At 43.6% G+C, this 20,602-nt stretch overlaps 2 protein-coding genes across 2 annotated transcripts in view; both read right to left on the bottom strand.

The window, feature by feature from the left end:
* Nucleotides 1–53: 53 nt before the first annotated feature.
* Nucleotides 54–8,084, bottom strand: coch (coagulation factor C homolog, cochlin (Limulus polyphemus)). Its single transcript, XM_058614691.1, has 15 exons — nucleotides 7,982–8,084; nucleotides 6,558–6,602; nucleotides 5,633–5,689; nucleotides 5,162–5,318; nucleotides 4,913–5,046; nucleotides 4,528–4,587; nucleotides 4,159–4,215; nucleotides 3,916–4,063; nucleotides 3,282–3,385; nucleotides 2,944–3,170; nucleotides 2,251–2,365; nucleotides 1,864–2,007; nucleotides 811–967; nucleotides 585–682; nucleotides 54–507 (listed from the first exon to the last, which is right to left on the bottom strand). The coding sequence occupies exons 2-15, from the start codon at nucleotides 6,580–6,582 to the stop codon at nucleotides 335–337; spliced, it is 1,656 nt and encodes a 551-aa protein (XP_058470674.1). The 5' UTR covers nucleotides 6,583–6,602; nucleotides 7,982–8,084; the 3' UTR covers nucleotides 54–334.
* Nucleotides 8,085–9,599: 1,515 nt separating this feature from the next.
* scfd1 (sec1 family domain containing 1) overlaps nucleotides 9,600–20,602 on the bottom strand; it is a 19,364-nt gene continuing 8,361 nt past the window's right edge. Inside the window, exons 13-25 of the mRNA XM_058614689.1 lie at nucleotides 20,365–20,438; nucleotides 19,430–19,511; nucleotides 18,699–18,795; nucleotides 18,195–18,265; nucleotides 13,110–13,189; nucleotides 12,869–12,931; nucleotides 11,442–11,517; nucleotides 11,257–11,310; nucleotides 10,819–10,871; nucleotides 10,704–10,737; nucleotides 10,558–10,623; nucleotides 9,859–9,927; nucleotides 9,600–9,750 (exon numbers count right to left, since the gene is read on the bottom strand). Coding sequence (XP_058470672.1) covers nucleotides 9,727–9,750; nucleotides 9,859–9,927; nucleotides 10,558–10,623; nucleotides 10,704–10,737; nucleotides 10,819–10,871; nucleotides 11,257–11,310; nucleotides 11,442–11,517; nucleotides 12,869–12,931; nucleotides 13,110–13,189; nucleotides 18,195–18,265; nucleotides 18,699–18,795; nucleotides 19,430–19,511; nucleotides 20,365–20,438 — 843 coding nt within the window. The 3' untranslated portion in view covers nucleotides 9,600–9,726. The remainder of the gene's footprint in view (nucleotides 9,751–9,858; nucleotides 9,928–10,557; nucleotides 10,624–10,703; nucleotides 10,738–10,818; nucleotides 10,872–11,256; nucleotides 11,311–11,441; nucleotides 11,518–12,868; nucleotides 12,932–13,109; nucleotides 13,190–18,194; nucleotides 18,266–18,698; nucleotides 18,796–19,429; nucleotides 19,512–20,364; nucleotides 20,439–20,602) is intronic.

Below are 20,602 nucleotides of genomic sequence, written 5' to 3'. Positions count from 1 at the left end.
GTGATTAAACAAAGAAATGTTATTAAACGACGAAAAAAATCTCACAGAAGGCGTAAATATGAAGTAAACTTTAATGAATGTTAATGAGATTAAATTCAGACTCTAATTGAGATTAAAGTTAGAGTTGAGTTTGTTTAAACTTCGATAAAAATGTTTGTTTATAACAGTTTCTTTTGCACTTGTGTGTAAAGATAATAATAATAATAATGCTGAATGATGTCGTATTTTATATACATGTGTATTCAAACATACGTGGATAAATGTGTGTGTGTTCTACAGTCTGTACAGTGTGTGTGTGTCTGTACAGTGTGTGTGTGTGTGTGTGCGTGCGCGCTCAGTTGTTCTCGGTGAAGTCTCGGCAGATTCCTTTGACCAGCGGCAGCACGAACTCGCTCAGTCCGGTGAACTCTCTGGTGAAGAAGGTGTGGTCGTCCTTCGGCTGCGACGCCATCAACTTGAGGTCGTCCATAAGAGCCCAGGCCACGCCCACAGAGAAGATGGTGATGCCTGGTGATCGGGGGAAGGCGGGTGATGTGAGATAAGACGAGATGTGAACAGTGACTGTTGTTGTTGTTGTTGTTTACCTTGTTTCTGTGCCTCCAACGACGGCGCGGCGATTTCGTCGTACGACTGACCGTCAGTGATCACGATGAGGAAGTTCCGCCCACGTCCTGATTCTCTGCTGCACAAACAAACAAAAACTACAAAAAGTCATCGCAGGTTTTTTCACTCGCAAACTCGTCCATTTCTCACAGTGTTTAAGACACGCCCACACACTCGTATGTTCTCCTCTGATTAGATTATTGTCACCTGAACAGCTCCTGTGCTGCGTAGCTGATGGCGCCCCCTGTGGCCGTTCCTCCACTCATGTAGCGAATCTTCTTCAGAGCGTTGATGGCGTCGTCTTTGTTCGAGAAATCAAACAAACCTAACTCCAGTCGCTGGTCGTAGGTGAACTGCACCGCACCTGCAGAGCAGTAGCTCATCAATCAACCCATGAACTCACCAATCGACCAATCAACCAATCAACTCAACAACTAATCAACCAATCAACCAATCAACCAATCAACTCATCAATCAACCAATCAACTCATCAATCAACCAATCAACTCATCACTCAACCAATCCATCAATCAACCAATCCATCAATCAACCAATCCATCAATCAACCAATCAACTCATCAATCAACCAATCAACCAATCCATCAATCAACCAATCCATCAATCAACCAATCAACTCATCAATCAACCAATCAACTCATCAATCAACCAATCAACTCATCACTCAACCAATCCATCAATCAACCAATCCATCAATCAACCAATCAACTCACCAATCAACTCACCAATCAACTCACCAATCAACTCATCAATCAACCAATCAACCAATTAACTCATTACTCAACCAATCCATCAATCAACCAATCAACCAATTAACCCATCAACCAATCAACCAATCAACTCATCAAATAATCAACCAATCAACTCAACAACTAATCAACCAATCAACTCAACAACTAATACACCAATCAACTCATCAACCAATCAACTCATCAAATAATCAACCAATCAACTCAACAACTAATCAACCAATCATCTCAACAACTAATCAACCAATCAACTCAACAACTAATCAACCAATCAACTACTCAACCTATCAACTCATCGACTAATCAACTAATCAACTCATCAAACAACCAATCAACCATTCAACTCATCAACTCGTCCATCAACCAATCAACTCATCAACTCGTCCATCAACCAATCAACTCATCAACCCATCAACCAATCAACTCATCAACCAATCAACTCATCAACCACCCAATCAACTCTTCACCGACCACAGGATCATTGATCACTGACCGACTCGCGCTCCGATGTCAGAGATTTCAAAGTTGTGAGCGATTCCCGTCACAAACTCCAGCATCAGCTGAAAGTTTACGTCTCCGACGCTGGACGATCCGTCGATGAGGAAACCGATGTTGACGGAGTTGTAGCACGTTTTACCTGAACAACAAACAAACAAACAAACAAACAGACAAACAGAGAAACAGACAAACAAACAAACAGACAAACAAACAAACAAACAAACTATATCTCAATATCTCAACAGGTTTTCTGTTTGTTTTGGAGGTAAAAGGTCAAAGGACATGGTGACCTCCACAGAAAGGTCACAACCTCCACAACAAACAGAAAACCTCAGGCACAGAGACACAGACGGACAAAGACAGGTGTCCTCAGGTGTCTTACTGCAGAGCAGGCCGTCCAGCGAGCAGAGTCTCTGAGACAGAGGTTTGACGAATTTGTTGGTGCTGAACCAGCTGGGGACGACGAGGCTGAAGAAGCCGTTGTCTTTACACACGGCCTGTGAGACAAAGACAGACAGACAGACATGTCCTATGAGACACAAAGACAGACATGTCCTGTGAGACACAAAGACAGACAGACATGTCCTGTGAGACACAAAGACAGACGACACGTCCTGTGAGACACAAAGACAGACAGACATGTCCTGTGAGACACAAAGACAGACGACACGTCCTGTGAGACACAAAGACAGACAGACACGTCCTGTGAGACAAAGACAGACAGACACGTATTGTAAGACAAAGACAGACAGACACGTCTTGTGAGACACAAAGACAGACGACACGTCCTGTGAGACACAAAGACAGACGACACGTCCTGTGAGACACAAAGACAGACAGACATGTCCTGTGAGACACAAAGACAGACGACACGTCCTGTGAGACACAAAGACAGACAGACAGACATGTCCTATGAGACACAAAGACAGACAGACACGTCTTGTGAGACACAAAGACAGACGACACGTCCTGTGAGACAAAGACAGACAGACACGTATTGTGAGACAAAGACAGACAGACACGTCTTGTGAGACACAAAGACAGACGACACGTCCTGTGAGACACAAAGACAGACCTTGGCTGCAAAGTCCTTGTCTCGCACCATGGCGAGCTCCTCTGGTGCAGGTCTGGCCACAGACACCAGGAAGACGTTGATGCCGGACTCTCGGGCCAACATGGCCGCCTGGTCCAGGTCGTCGGACGGCCACCCGTCCACCAGCACCACCATGACACGGGGATGACCCCGCCTCCCGCCGCTCTCCTGCAGGTAGAAGGTCTGAGCCACGTGTTTGATCGCTTTACCTGCAGCACAGGAAGTGACCTGTCATGACTTTAACACAATAATAACGCGTGTGTGTGTGTGTGTGTGCGCGTGTGCATGTGTGTGTGTCTGTGTGTGCGTGTGTGTGTCACCTGTGTTAGTGTTTCCTCCCTGGTAACTCAGCTCTTTGATGGCAAACAGCAGCTCTTTAGGCTGAGTGTAGTTTGTCAAGAGGAACTCTGTCCTTGGAGAGTCACTGTGTACACACACACACACAGAGACACACACACAGAGACACACACACACACACACAGAGACACACACACAGAGACACACACACACACACACAGAGACACACACACAGAGACACACACACACACACACAGAGACACACACACAGAGACACACACACACACACACACACACACACACAGAGACACACACACGCACACACACAGAGACACACACACAGAGACACACACACACACACACAGAGACACACACACAGAGACACACACACACACACACACACACACACACAGAGACACACACACGCACACACACAGAGACACACACACAGACATGCACACAGACAGTTACAGTGTTTTCATACAGAAAGCTGCAGAAAGTTGAATTGTTTTGGTGTAAATGTTAAATGTAACTCTGTGTGTGTGTGTGTGTGTCTGTGTGTGTGTGTGTGCATGTGTGCGTGTGTGTGTGTGTGTCTGTGTGTGTGCATGTCTGTGTGCATGTGTGTGCGTGTGCATGTCTCTGTGTGTGTCTGACCTGGCCTGTATCACACCAACATGTGGTCCGGTTGGTCCAACTTTCAACATGGCCGCCAGTTTGATGATAAAGTTCTTCTGCAGGTTGAACCTTCGCTGTCCAATGTTTTTACTGCTGTCCATCACCATGGCGATGTCCATCTGACAGTCTGCACACACACACACACACACACGTGTCACAGTGTTTGTCTATCTCTGACAAATTGAATGTTCTGATCATGTGACTTTAATTTAAAAAAATTACCTTTGTTTCCTCCAATCACAGTTTTCTTCACTGACGGCTTCTTCACTGGCTTTTTCACTGCAACACACACACACACACACACACACACGTCACCATCATCCAATCCTACAGATGTATTCTGAAGTGCCACAAGGGGGAGCTGCATCTTTGCATCTTTGATAATCTGATATCAGATTGTAATATTATTGTAATGACAAACAAAAGGAAACTTGTATCGCCACATGTCCGTTTCACTGGATAAACTCCGCCCCCTCTGTTGACTCAATGTTCAAAGCTCCACCCACAAACACTTTTTGCTTTTATCAATATAAAAACATGACTGTGTGTGAGTGCGAGTCACTGTAGGTTATTATGGTCTGGATCACTGACCTGGTCGTTGAGTGGTGGTACTGCTGTTACTGGTCAACTCTAATGGAACATTAACAGGCTCTGTAACACACACACACACACGTTAATGACTGCTGCACCTAACAGCGGCTAACAGCACCTAACACTGGCTAACAGTAGCTAACACTGGCTAACACTGGCTAACAGCAGCTAACAGTGGCTAACACAAGCTAACAGCAGCTAACACTGGCTAACAGCAGCTAACACTGGCTAACAGCAGCTAACAGTGGCTAACACAAGCTAACAGCAGCTAACAGTGGCTAGTTGAGCCTGAGAGTCATTATCTTGAGTCATTATCTTGTGACCACAGTTTGGTCAATGTAACGCAGCATCACTCTCTGTTAATCAAGAGTGTGGCTCCACCTACTGGTGAGGCTGAAGGAGGAGCTCCACTGGGTCAGAGGTTGTGATTGGATGCCGTGGGCGTAGGAGCTCAGGTAGTCGTTTCGTCCCTGCAGCTTGTGGACTCTGATTGGTCCTCCGGCTGCTCTCAGAGCGCCCCTGTGTGGACACGACAAAAACATCACTCCATGCAGCTACACGACCTATGGGTGGAAAGATCGCAATTCCAACACAGTCATGGTCAGAGGTCAGAGGTCAGAGGTCACAGGATCACCTGTGAAGCGCGGCTCCACACAGCGACGACACCGACGCGTAGATTCCCGTCCCAAACACAGACATCTGTCCCTGACTGCAGCCGGGAGGACACAGGACGACCACCACGTCCTCCGTCAGGTCGGCTCCACGGGTCACACAGGTGACCGGGTACGCCACTGAGACACGAGTCATGTGTGGGAACATGAATGTTTAAAGGTTTCCTCTGATTCAGATTCAACAGAAACATGATTATTCAGCAGCAGGTTAAAAGTTTCTTCCTTTAAACGTTCATCTCTTTTTATTTGGCCTGTTAAATGTTGAAATTATCATGGACATCATGAACATCATGATGTTCCACTTGGTTTTTTGGAATTATTTTTAAAGGGACAGAGTACGAAATGTTAGCTTGCTGCTAATTTGCATCTGTCTAGAATAAATACATTAAAAATAACAACACACACACACACACACACACACACTGAGGACTCACCACTGGATTCTGAGCCAAATGCTGTAGAGATGAAGATGATGAAGAAGAAGAAGGGACCTGAGGATAAAAGAAGAGAGAGATTATCAAATACACAACACTGAGCATAGCATATAGTATAGTAGAATGAGTATAATATAGTATAGCATAGTAGAATGAGTATAATATAGTATTGTATAGTAGAATGAGTATAATATAGTATAGCATAGTAGAATGAGTATAATATAGTATTGTATAGTAGAATGAGTATAATATAGTATAGCATAGTAGAATGAGTATAATATAGTATTGTATAGTAGAATGAGTATAATATAGTATAGTATAGTATAGTAGAATGAGTATAATATAGTATAGCATAGTAGAATGAGTATAATATAATATAGCATAGTAGAATGAGTATAATATAGTATAGTATAGTAGAATGAGTATAATATAGTATAGCATAGTAGAATGAGTATAATATAGTATAGTATAGTAGAATGAGTATAATAAAGTATTGTAAAGTATAATATAGTATAGTATTGTAAAGTGTAATATAGTATAGTAGAATGAGTATAATATAGTATAATATTGTAAAGTATAATATAGTATAGTATAATGAGTATAATATAGTATAGTATTGTAAAGTGTAATATAGTATAGTATAATGAGTATAATATAGTATAGTATTGTAAAGTATAATATAGTTTAGTATAATGAGTATAATATAGTATAGTAGAATGAGTATAATATAGTATAATATTGTAAAGTATAATATAGTATAGTATAATGAGTATAATATATTATAGTATTGTAAAGTATAATATAGTATAGTATAATGAGTATAATATAGTATAGTATAGTAGAATGATAATGATATAGTATAGTATAGTTTAGTAGAGTATATAGAGTAGAATAGTGTGTAGTAGAGTGTAGTAGTTGTGTGTACCTGTGTGATGACTCAGCAGAAACATTTCTGAACCTGAAACACAGACTGTAGAAAGTAGTCAGTAAACCACTGGTCACTAACCTGTTAAAAACCTGTTAAACTGTGACTAAACCACTGAATCAGTAAACCTCTAACTTACTCTTTGAAGATTAAACTGACCAAACATAATAAACCAGTCTGTCAACCAGTTAACCAATAAACATGCCCAATCGACCCAGGAACCCAAACCAGTTAGTAAGCATGTTAAAGTAATGTTAGTCAATGGTTCACAAAACTTAATAAACCAGTCAGTCAAACAAAGAGATTGACCAGACAGTTAACCAGTTAACAACTGGTTAAGTGACAGTCAGCCAGTTAGTGACGTGGCTAACTGTTTATTTGTCAAAAAAAACAACCAGCTGGTTAAGTCTAAACAGTTATTGGTCAGTCAATGAATGGATTAATAAATAAATACATGTGATATAATTAAGTCAGCAACCAGTGAACTATAACTTTTTAAATCAGACAGCAACTAGTTAAACATGATTAATCAACCAATAAAGTTTAACTGGTTGACTGAACAATAAACAATCAAGGCAGTAAACCAGACAGCAACAAATTCAAGGCTGATTTGGTTAACACTTAACTCTTCAAACCAGCAGCCGCCAACAGTAAATTAAAGCTAGTAACAGTCAGTCACAGTGAGTTAGTAACAGTCAGTAACAGTGAGTTAGTAACAGTGAGCTACAGTGAGTCAGTAACAGTGAGTTAGTAACAGTGAGTCAGTAACAGTCAGTAACAGTGAGTTAATAACAGTGCGCTACAGTGAGTCAGTAACAGTGAGTTAGTAACAGTCAGTTACAGTGAGTTAGTAACAGTGAGCTACAGTGAGTCAGTAACAGTGAGTCAGTAACAGTCAGTAACAGTGAGTTAATAACAGTGAGCTACAGTGAGTCAGTAACAGTGAGTTAGTAACAGTGAGCTACAGTGAGTCAGTAACAGTGAGTCAGTAACAGTCAGTAACAGTGAGTTAATAACAGTGAGCTACAGTGAGTCAGTAACAGTGAGTTAGTAACAGTCAGTAACAGTGAGTCAGTAACAGTGAGTTAGTAACAGTCAGTAACAGTGAGTTAGTAACAGTGAGTCAGTAACAGTGAGTTAGTAACAGTCAGTAACAGTGAGTCAGTAACAGTCAGTAACAGTGAGTCAGTAACAGTCAGTAACAGTGAGTTAGTAACAGTGAGTTAGTAACAGTGAGTCAGTAACTGAGTTAGTAACAGTCAGTAACAGTGAGTTAGTAACAGTGAGCTACAGTGAGTGAGTAACAGTGAGTGAGTAACAGTGAGTCAGTAACAGTGAGTCAGTAAGTCAGTAACAGTGAGTTAGTAAGTCAGTAACAGTGAGTTAGTAACAGTCAGTAACAGTGAGTCGTATTAAACTCTTACCGTTTCTTCAGCAGCGTCTCAGAGTAAAGTTTATTCCATGAAAACAGCAGCAAGCGTTAAGAGCTGATGATGTTGAGCCAGTGTGGATCAGTGAGGGAGAGACAGCCCTTTATATACTCTCTCACACACACAGGTGGGAGGGGCTTTGTTGTCTGATGATGTTTCTGCGTCTTTTCTTTGACGTTTGAATTTTCGCTCTTCACTTCTTATCCAAACACCAGCTCTCACACACAGTTATCCGTTACCGTGGAGATTTAAAATCAGAAACGACCTCACTATGTCACAACTTATCCACGGGCACCTGTAGGGGGCAGCACTGTGTGAATGTGTGAGTGTGGCCTCAGAAACACGATGTGTGAATGAGTGAGTGTGGCCATGGAAACATGACGTGTGAATAAGCGAGTGTGGCCTCAGAAACATGAATGAGTGAGGCCTCAGAAACATGACGTGTGAATGAGTGAGGCCTCAGAAACATGACGTGTGAATGAGTGAGTGTGGCCTCAGAAACATGACGTGTGAATGAGTGAGGCCTCAGAAATACTCGTGTGAATGAGTGAGTGAGGCCTCAGAAACATGACTTGTGAATGAGTGAGTGAGGCCTCAGAAACATGACTTGTGAATGTGTGAGTGTTGCTAGCTTTGTTTAGTTATTGTCGGGTGCAGATCAGGGTTGCCAAGGTAACCTTACCTCTGAGATCAGGGTTGCACCTGTAGGGGGCAGCACTGTGTGAATGTGTGAGTGTGGCCTCAGAAACATGATGTGTGAATGAGTGAGTGTGGCCATGGAAACATGACGTGTGAATGAGTGAGTGTGGCCTCAGAAACATGACGTGTGAATGAGTGAGTTTGGCCTCAGAAACATGACGTGTGAATTAGTGAGTGAGGCCTCAGAAACATGACGTGTGAATGAGTGAGTGTGGCCTCAGAAACATGACGTGTGAATGAGTGAGGCCTCAGAAACATGACGTGTGAATGAGTGTGGCCTCAGAAACATGACGTGTGAATGAGTGAGGCCTCAGAAACATGACGTGTGAATGAGTGAGTGAGGCCTCAGAAACATGACATGTGAATGAGTGAGTGTTGCTAGCCTTGTTTAGTTATTGTCGGGTGCAGATCAGGGTCGCCAAGGGAACCTTACCTCTGAGATCAGGGTTGCCATGGTAACAGGTCTACAGGCGGGCAGGTGGCGGCGGTAAGGAATTTGAGTTGGCCGGTTCCCAGCATGCACCTGGTAAAATGAGAAGGGTGAAGAAAACAACGTCTGAGGGAGGAATGCGAGTGACTCTAAACCTCTTCATCCGTTCATCTCCTCTCGTTTCATCAGTTCATTTCTCTCACAAACGTGTAGTTTCAAAGTTTCGTTGATACAAAAACGAATCTGTCAATCCCAGAATGCATTTCTGTCTGTGTGGGTTTTAGTGACACCTGGAGGTCACGTTGCACATACAAACCAACTGTAAAACATGGTGGATGGTGAGCACATGACAGTGGAGCGGTTACCATGGTAACGACATGCAGTGATAATCCACATCTTTTCTTTGGTACTGGAGGAACATGGTGGCGCTGTACCACACTGTGTGTGTGTGTGTGTGTTACAGAAGTGAACATGAGGCTTCAGTGAGAGTGAGACTGAAACTTTATTAGTACTGAGAACAAGAGACAGAAACAATGAAGACAATTTTAATTTACACTTTTTATAAAACAGAGGGAGAGAGAGCGAGGTTCACATATTGTTGGTGTCCATGTCACTTTTGGCCGAGCTGAGACAGCTGCAGAGAGGAGGAGATGACGTTACTGTTACTATAGTAACCATGTGACACACACACACACACACACACAGTCCATGTGGACTTTTGGGAGGGGGCGTGGCCTCTCACCTGTTTGATGAACTGAGCAGCATTAAAGAGTTCACTGCAGCCGTAAATGACCTTCTTCCCCTGTTTGGACTGAACACATGACATCATCATGACATCATCTATTAGCAGCAGCATTAAGAGTATTATTAAATAAGCATTAGTAGCAGAATTAGCATTACCAGTAGTACTAGCATTAGTAGCAGATTTAGCATTAGCAGTAGTACTAATTATTAGCAGCAGAAGTAGCATTAGCAGCAGCATTAGCAGTAGTACTAGCATTAGTAGCAGACTGAGCATTAGCAGTAGTACTAGCATTAGTAGCAGACTTAGCATTAGCAGTAGTACTAATTATTAGCAGCAGAATTAGCATTAGCACAAGCATTAACAGTAGAATAAGCATTAGCAGAAGACTTAACATTAGCAGTAGTACTAATTATTAGCAGCAGAATTAGCATTAACACTAGCATTAACAGTAGAATAAGCAATTACAGTAATACTAATTATTAGCAGTAGAATAAGCACTAGCAGTAGTACTAGCATTAGTAGCAGACTTAGCATTACCAGTAGTACTAGCATTAGTAGCAGAATTAGCATTACCAGTAGTACTAGCATTGGTAGCAGACTTAGCATTAGCAGTAGTACTAATTATTAGCAGCAGAATTAGCATTAACAGTGGAATAAGCAATAGCAGTAGTACTAGCATTAGCCTGATGACAGTACCTTAGCATAGTCCACCAGGTTCTGGTATTCGATGTAGTTCCCTCCTCCGACCACAAACACAACGGCCTGAAAAAAACGTCACAAACTCTTTAACAAAAAGGAAAAATGGCTGAAATTAAAGGGACATTTGGTAAAAACACGCTCACCTCCTGAAATGGATTCTTGTTCCTGGGAATGGAGCTGAAGAGAGAGAGAGAGAGAGAAGTGACATCATCACTGACATCATCCATCACTCTTTTTGATTATTGATGTGATGTGTACCTCTCACTGCCTCGCAGCATCTTTGGGTCAAAGTATCGATAATCGTCCGTTTCCTGGAAAATCAGAGAGAACCAGAGTCAGGGCCCCGCCCACAAATCAGTCTGACCAATCAGGAGTCAGCCGGTAATCATGACTGTGATGTTTTAAAAAAGTAAATCAGACACCAGCAAAATCAAACAGTGGGACAAAAGGAGGGGGTGGGGCTTAATGATGTTTACAAGCAGCATGACCCACTGCTATAAATGTTCTCCTTGCGCGCGCGTGCGTGCGTACACACACACACACACACACACACACACACACACACAGTAATCTGATGGAGGGGAATTTCCTTCTTTTCTTCACAACAACAGGATCTTTGTTATTTGTCTGAAACCATAGACACTGTGTGTGTGTGTGTGTGTGAGAGTGAGAGTGTGTGAGTGAGTGTGTCCTCACAGGATGAGACTTCATCTCCATCAGGTTGTCCAGGATCCGAGTGACAGGAATGTTCTAGAGGGGACACACACACACACACACACACACACACACACACACACACACACACACACACACACACACACACAGAGTTAACATGACTCAGCAGAAAGTCAGATGGTTTTTTTCAGCAGTGTTTGACTCACATGTTGTTTCAGCACCAGGTTCTTCACTCCCTCCATCACAAACTGAGAGCCTGTGTTCATCACTCTGGAGAAAAGACTGAGGAGCAGGAGGAGGAGGAGGAGGACAAGGAGGAGGACAGGGTGAGGATGGTGATATCAACATAAACCAAATCAAAATCATTCCTCTCCCAGGTTACAGCCAGGTTACAGCCAGGTTACTGTCAGGTTACTGTCAGGTTACAGCCAGGTTACTGTCAGGTTACAGCCAGGTTACTGTCAGGTTACAGCCAGGTTACAGCCAGGTTACTGTCAGGTTACAGCCAGGTTACTGTCAGGTTACAGCCAGGTTACTGTCAGGTTACAGCCAGGTAACTGTCAGGTTACAGTCAGGTTACAGCCAGGTTACTGTCAGGTTACTGTCAGGTTACTGTCAGGTTACAGCCAGGTTACAGCCAGGTTACAGCCAGGTTACAGCCAGGTTACAGTCAGGTTACTGTCAGGTTACTGTCAGGTTACAGCCAGGTTACAGCCAGGTTACTGTCAGGATACTGTCAGGTCACTGTCAGGTTACTGTCAGGTTACAGCCAGGTTACTGTCAGGTTACTGTCAGGTTACAGCCAGGTTACTGTCAGGTTACAGCCTGGTAACTGTCAGGTTACAGTCAGGTTACAGCCAGGTTACAGCCAGGTTACTGTCAGGTTACAGCCAGGTTACAGCCAGGTAACTGTCAGGTTACAGTCAGGTTACAGCCAGGTTACAGCCAGGTTACTGTCAGGTTACTGTCAGGTTACTGTCAGGTTACAGCCAGGTTACTGTCAGGTTACTGTCAGGTTACAGCCAGGTTACAGTCAGGTTACTGTCAGGTTACTGTCAGGTTACAGCCAGGTTACAGCCAGGTTACTGTCAGGATACTGTCAGGTCACTGTCAGGTTACTGTCAGGTTACAGCCAGGTTACTGTCAGGTTACTGTCAGGTTACAGCCAGGTTACTGTCAGGTTACTGTCAGGTTACAGCCTGGTTACAGCCTGGTTACGGCCTGGTTACTGTCAGGTTACAGCCTGGTTACTGTCAGGTTACGGCCTGGTTACGGCCTGGTTAATGTCAGGTTACAGCCAGGTTAATGTCAGGTTACAGCCAGGTTACAGCCTGGTTACAGCCAGGTTACGGCCTGGTTACGGCCTGGTTACTGTCAGGTTACTGTCAGGTTACGGCCTGGTTACGGCCTGGTTACTGTCAGGTTACAGCCAGGTTAATGTCAGGTTACAGCCAGGTTACAGCCAGGTTACAGCCTGGTTACAGCCAGGTTACGGCCTGGTTACTGCCAGGTTACTGTCAGGTTACGGCCTGGTTACTGTCAGGTTACTGTCAGGTTACAGCCTGGTTACAGCCAGGTTACGGCCTGGTTACTGTCAGGTTACTGTCTGGTTACTGTCTGGTTACTATCTCACCCCATGGGTTTGACTCCACTGTTGCCGTAGTTTGCCGGAGTGGCGGCCATCTTGGTGAAGGCCCTGTGGAGAGTGGGAGGTTCAGTGTCAGAGACTTTGTTAGTGCAGATGAAAACCATGTGTTTGTGTGTTTGCAGGTCAGAGGTCAGAGACTCTGTTAGTGCAGATCAGAACAGCAGATAACAACATGATGAACACGACACAGATTTGAAATCTTTGTGAAGTGAGACGACAAACTTACTTCCACTGTTTGATGTAGTTCAGAGGTGAAAGGTCACAGCCTGCGTCCAGTAAGGCCGTCTTATACTGTTCCAGGTCAGACTGTAAAACACACCATCAGGCTGCTGTCATTAATCCATGACTGTTTTTTATGATTAAATCTACTCTCTGTCATTTTCCAGCTTCTTAGATGTGACGTTGTTCTTGTCTTTACTCTTCAGAGTTCACAAACCTTGACCGAGGTCAAATTCCCCGGCGTGGACACTGATCTTTGTGAATCAGAGGAGAAGAAGTGGGTTGTCCTCGTATAACGAGACGTTACAGTCGACTGCACTGACTGATGGTCGCAGGACGAGCAGCAGGTGGGACAGGTTCAGTCACAGCAACACTTCCATAAATCCACAATATTCACTCCATCTGCTAAACTCACACTTTAATAAGAGTAAATGACTCTGGTGTGTTTTCCACATGGTTTTCCACTCTACACTCGTCCTGTCTGGAATGTGCTCCTTCTCCTTTGGTGGACTCATTATTTTTATTTCTTTTTTTTTACCTGGTCACATGACTGACGCTTATTTTCCTCTTCTACGTTCTGATGACAAACGATGTAAAACATTATTAAACAGCAGTTTAGACGTGAAATGATGGTTTAGAACTGAAATCCCAGTGAATGTGGTCACGATGCAGATGAACGCATGTTTCCAGGGTTTTAACGTTGATCTACAGCTGGACTGTTGCTTTGACGTCGCACTCCTGACCAATCAGAAGGATTAGAAGTAGGTCCCAGGTTTCAGGCTGCTTCAGCAGCAGCAGCAGCAGCAGCAGCAGCAGCAGCAGCAGCAGCAGCAGGTTGTGCTTCAGCAGCAGCAGCAGCAGCAGCAGCAGGTTGTGCTTCAGCAGCAGCAGCAGCAGCAGCAGCATGAGTGATGAGCAGCAGTGACATTCTTGGTCGCTCTCTCGTTGTTTTTCTAACATGGTGAATGATCATAATTGAGACAGATGACTGAAATGGTTTTTGCAGGTGTGTGGGCGGAGCTTCCTCTGCCCACACTCGACACCACCGACCGAGTGACTGACGGCTCCTGAAGGTTTGTGGAAACTCTTCAGGTCTGAGTCATAATCTTGAACTTCTCTGCTTCTCATGAAAATAGCAGTCCAACAACAACAGTGTGTGTGTGTGTGTGTGAGCGTCTGCTAATCCAGAACACATACACATCAACATTCAGCTGCACTGCTGTAAACAACAGCTGAGTCGGCCATTTTGTGTCCGAGACGCAAACACAAAATTTTGCAAAGAAACAACAGACTTTAGCCACTTCAACAAAGACTGGTGGAATCAAATCTACGATGTCTTTAAGAACACGATCACCTCTTTATCTCACTGTGACACTCACTCACTCTCCCACACACACACACACACACACACACACTCTCTCCCACACCAAAGCCCACAGAGAAAATCAGTCATTTTAGCTGCTGGTCCTCTGCTGCCTCGTGTGGTCACTTTGTGTCACTGACGTCAATCTGAATGTAGGGTTTTAAATGAACACATGTGAACTCAGTGATGGAGGCAGCAGTGGATCAACTACTCGTGTGTTTGTGTGTGATGTTAAAATCACTGATTTTCTCTGTGGGCTTTGGTGCGGGAGAGTGAGTGTGTGTGTGTGTGTGTGGTTTACAGACGTCTGTGTCACAGTGAGATAAAGACGTGATGGTGTTCTTAAAGACATCGTAGACTTAAACTGACGTAGATTTTATTCCACCAGTCTTTTATAAAGTAGGTCAAATCTCTGCTGGTTCTCAGCAGCAGGGGGCGCTCACAGGACAGTCAGCTCTGATCACGTCTCATTTATTGACACACGTACGTCATTTAAGATGCTAGTTAAAGTGAAGACAAAGCTAAAGCTGCTGGTCTGTTATGAACTCATGGAGAAGCTTCTCATGAAGCCGGTCCTGATGTGAGGACAAACCTGAAACCAGCTGCACAAACCATTTGTGCCGTCTGCTGCCAACCCCAGCACCGCTGATGTAACGGGAACAACTGTCATCAGGCAAACTTTTGTTTGTCGTCCAATTACAACAATCTCAAGAGGAAATTCTGACATATGAGAGGAAAAAACTTCAAGTACGCTCTGATGTTCCACTGTTTTACTTCACGCAGCAACAAACTCATCTCTGCTCTAGTCGTAAAAATAAGACTTTTTTAGACTGTCTCTGAATTCACTATGTATTTCTTGACGTCACCTGTTGATCTGCACCGTCCTGATCTAAAGCCTCCACATCGCAACAAGCCAGAATTCAGACAGAAAAAGACAGAATTCAGACAGAAAAAGACAGAATTCAGACAAAAAAGACAGAATTCAGACAAAAAAAGAGAGAATTCAGACAAAAAAAGAGAGAATTCAAACAAAAGAGAGAATTCAAACAAAAAAGAGAGAATTCAAACAAAAAAGACAGAATTCAGACAAAAAAGACAGAATTCAAACAAAAGACAGAATTCAAACAAAAAAGAGAGAATTCAGACAAAAAAAGACAGAATTCAGACAAAAAAGACAGAACTCTGACAAAAAGTCAGAATTCAGACAAAAAAGACAGAACTCTGACAAAAAGTCAGAATTCAAACAAAAAAGACAGAACTCAGACAAAAAAGACAGAATTCAAACAAAAAAAGACAGAATTCAAACAAAAAAGACAGAATTCAAACAAAAAAAGCCAGAATTCAAACAAAAAAGCCAGAATTCAAACAAAAAAGACAGAACTCAGACAAAAAAGACAGAACTCTGACAAAAAGTCAGAATTCAGACAAAAAAGACAGAACTCTGACAAAAAGTCAGAATTCAAACAAAAAAGACAGAACTCAGACAAAAAAGACAGAATTCAAACAAAAAAAGACAGAATTCAAACAAAAAAGACAGAATTCAAACAAAAAAGACAGAATTCAAACAAAAAAAGACAGAATTCAAACAAAAAAGACAGAATTCAGACAAAAAAGACAGAACTCTGACAAAAAGTCAGAATTCAGACAAAAAAGACAGAACTCTGACAAAAAGTCAGAATTCAAACAAAAAAGACAGAACTCAGACAAAAAAGACAGAATTCAAACAAAAAAAGACAGAATTCAAACAAAAAAGACAGAATTCAAACAAAAAAGACAGAATTCAAACAAAAAAAGCCAGAATTCAAACAAAAAAGACAGAATTCAAACAAAAAAGACAGAACTCAGACAAAAAAGACAGAATTCAAACAAAAAAGCCAGAATTCAAACAAAAAAGCCAGAATTCAGACAAAAAGTCAGAATTCAGAGAGAAAACTTGTTGAATTCTGAGACCGTGTCACCTGGACTGTGTGTGTGTGTGTGACCTCTGACCCTGACGGTGACAGTGTTGGCAGCCCGTGTGCTGCTCCGTCTCTGTGGTGCACAGAAGAATGGGAGCATTGTGGTGCGATGTGGTTTTCATTTCCTCTCGTCCTGGGATCCTCTTTCTTTCTCTGGAGCAAACACTGAACCGCAGGAAGATCACACAGAGTTCCACGTCCCCCACAGTCACCGTCCTCGTCTCCAGCCCTCACACACAAGTGGTAATAAATACTCAACCTCCCCATTAACAGCAGATGCACATTCATCTTCATGGCTGCGCTGCAACACGCACACACATCTCTGAAAGCGTTGCATTAGGGTTTGTTTGAAAAAGTTCACGTGGGTTAGTACACGAGGAAACACGTTCATCTACCACACGATCACACGATCACACGATCACGTCTGTCAACCACTCACTCTGCCACACCAGAGTCCAGAGAGAGAAGCAGCGCCTGATCACTGAGTTCACATGTGTTCAGTTGTGAGTTCCACATTTGAAACCCTCCAGTGACACAGAGTGACCACACGAGGCAGCAGAGGAGCAGCAGCAGCTCCTGTCTTTCCTCTGTGGACTTTGGTCTGTGTCACAGTGAAGCTTTGTCTCGTGAAGTGAATGAAATCAGAAATGGAATCTTCTTCAAAGACTCAAGTTCTGGCTCATGTCATCACTAAAAGCTATTCATGAATACAAAGTCAGTGAAAAACAATGAAAAGACTCAATGTTAAATTTAGTCTTGGATCTAAACACAAGCGTCAGTCACTCGACTGAACCTTGAACAAACACCTCTCTCTCTCTCTCTCCCTCCCTCTCCCTCTCTCCCTCCCTCCCTCCCTCCCTCCCTGGGTTGCTGGGTCTGCGCCGCTGCGGCCGAGCGGGGAGTCTTGTCTCTAAGTAAGTCCAGGAGCGGCTTTGGTGACTCACGTCAATTTGTTTGGCTCCGATCACACGATCATTATAAACACGGTTGTTTTGACTTCCAACAACATCACAGCAAACGCACAACGCACACACACTCTGGCCACGACACAAAACCTTCAAGTGAAAACAGGATCTTTTCTTGGAAAAGATTGTGATTTTGAAGGCAGTTTACGCTCCGAGCACAAACATGGCTGCCAGCTGCGACTCATTTCACTTTAGTTTAAAGCAGGCGACGCTCACTGTCGCTGTTCATGCAGCCATGTTAGCCATGTTAGCCATGTTAGCCATGTTAAAGGGACAGTTCAGGAGGTGATGATACGACACGTAAAAGCTACCACGTCTACGTCACATGATCACGTCTGTATCTCACTGTGACACAGACGTCTGTAAACCACTCATTCACTCACTCACTCACTCTCACACACCAAAGTCCAGAGAGAAGATCAGTGATGTTAGCTGCTGCTGCTGCTCCTCTGCTGCCTCGTGTGGTCACACTGTGTCACTGAGGTCAATCTGAATGAAACTTTTCTAAAGCTGAATTCATTAAAGTAAGACATTTGAACTTAGTGATGGAGGCAGCAGTGTGTGCGTGTGTGTGTGTGTGTGTGCGTGTGGGCGTGTGTGTGCACGTGTGTGTGCGCGTGTGTGTGAGAAGTTTGGAAACCTGTAAATGTCTTGTTTTTGTCCACAAACCAAAACAAGTCTTTGTTTTATGGAACAAATGAAAGTTCACATTTAAGAAGCTGAAAAATCCCAGAAGACAAACCAATGAATCAGATGAGGATTAATTTAGTAATCCATGAATAAACTGCTGCAGTGAAGTCTCTCACCTCTGAAGGAACCAGCTGAGCTGTGATGTAGTAGATGAGGAACAGTCTCATTTTATCTTCAGGAGTCCCGGCTGAGGAAATACATACAAACAATCACATTAGTTTTTCACATCCTTCCAACGATGAGAATCTGCCTCAGATTCAACTCAGGATTATTATCATCATCAATTAATCTGTATTTATTATAAAAGTCACAGGGAGTAGAAAATATTCACATTTAAGAAGCTGAAACTGATTTGAAATCAGGATTAATTCCGTCATGGATTAATAATCCAGTAAACGTTGCAGATTCTTCAATGAGCTCATTATAAATCACAAGGTCGTGAAGACAACACCACCATTAACTTAAGGTTAGTCATTTCCCCTTAGATTTAAGTTTAGATTTGTTCAATCTCAGTCAAATATGTTTCCAAACTTCATTATTGTCATTTTCTGAAGATCCTGACATCAGTGTGTGTGTGTGTGTGTGTGCATGTGTGTGTGTGTGTGTGTGCGTGCTCATACCGTCTGGGTCACTGATGATGTCCAACAGTGACTTGTCCAGAGTGGACTTGCTCATCAGTTTCTCTTCATACTCAAAGTAAACGTCCAGTTTACGGCTCTGAAAACAAAGACAAATAAAGAGCCGTGTCACGAAATGACAACGTATGTCGCCAACGAGCTGCGTTACGTACGTCTCCAACGTGTCATGAAGTGACCACGTATGTCACATATGCCGTCGCGCTGCGTCACAAAATGACACACATACGTCACGTCACGTACGACGCCGTCGCGCCGCGTCACGCCGCGTCACGTACTCAGACTCACACTCCTGAAGCGAGCTGTGAAAGTCAGTTTCTTCTGTGCAGACGTTTCCATCACACATGTCAAGTGTCTTCCCAGAGTCGAGTCCGTGCGCCGGCGAGTACGTGACGTCATGCCGACAATCTCCACGCTGACTGGCCGCCACCATTTAGAGCGAGAGACGATTGAAGACATTTAAGAAGCTGATGGGCCGACACGAGTATCACATGTGTGCACTGACTTTGTTTGAACACAGAATAAGAGTTCAAATACAAGGTCATAAAAGGTAGAAAATGAAGATTATTATTTATATTTGATGTATAAACAGAAACACATTCTTCTTCAGTTAAAAAAAATGCAGCTCATTTTTTTGGGGGGACCCAAAAGCACTCTCCGATGACCCATTTTGTGGGTCCCCAGCCAGTGTTTGGGAGTCAGTGCGACACACGTACCTTGATGTGGTCGAGGATGGCCGTGGCGACGTTGGTGTGGAGGTCGATGAGCCGTTTCTTCTCCAGCAGCTCGGGCAGAGAGCTGCGGGAGTAAAACCAAAACACATTTTCATCTGTGAAAAATCAGAATGAGCGAGCGGAGAGCTGCTGGCCACAGACTAACAGGGTTTCATGGCTACAGGTACAAATGTTAGGATGGTGAAAAGCAGAAATCTAATCAGATGTTCTCTGGCTCGCCACTAACATGTCGTTCCACGTTTCATGGAAATTCATTCTTTAGATGTTATTGAGAAAAGATGAGGAATGTTTCTCTGCTCTGTTCTAGAAAAACAACATCATCTGACTGAGCACAAGCACGCCACGCTGCCCAGAACCAGCCTCACTCACTCACTCACTCACTCACTCACTCACTCACTCACTACACCAAAGCCACAGGAGCTGCTGCTCCTCTGCTGCCTCGTGTGGTCACTTTGTGTCACTGAGGTCGATCTGAACCAAGGATTTTTAAATCGAAAATGACAAGACATTAGAACTCAGTGATGGAGGCAGCAGTGGATCAACCACTCCTGTGTGTGTGTGTGTGTGTGTGTGTGTGTGTGTGGGAGAGTGAGCAGTTCACAAACTTCTGTTTTGACACATAAAAGCTCTTCTTTAAAAAAACATACAACAATTAAACCGGACATCAGTTTAGTCTACGATGTCTTTGTCTCACTGTGACACAGACGTCTGTGTCACAGTGAGACAAAGACGTGATCGTGTGACGTAGTTTTTATTCCATGAGTCTTTTGTTGAAAGGGTCAAATCTGGTTCTCGTCTGGCAGCCATGTTTCCACTCGCTCTCAGACTCATACAAAACACAACTACATTTGATGTCTTTGGCCCCGCCCACTCTCATGGGTTCTGAACCTGCAGGTGGAGGACGCTGTGTTTGGTACCTGACGGCAGACGTGAGCTTGGCCGTGTTGTCTGAGAGCATGCTGATGGCTCCTTCATCCTCCCCCTCCAGACCCTGCACACGCACACAGACACACACACAGGTCATGACCCCTGCCTGTCACCTCACAATCATTCCCCTTTTACTGTTCCCTGCACCATGACACAGACACAGTTATGGACACCCTGGTGTAACTGACCATTATCTTCATGATCTAATCTATGACGTGATCATAGAGA

Source organism: Solea solea, chromosome 18 (assembly GCF_958295425.1).
Source record: "Solea solea chromosome 18, fSolSol10.1, whole genome shotgun sequence".
Lineage (NCBI taxonomy): Eukaryota > Metazoa > Chordata > Actinopteri > Pleuronectiformes > Soleidae > Solea > Solea solea.
This window is presented reverse-complemented; position numbering and strand designations above follow the sequence as displayed.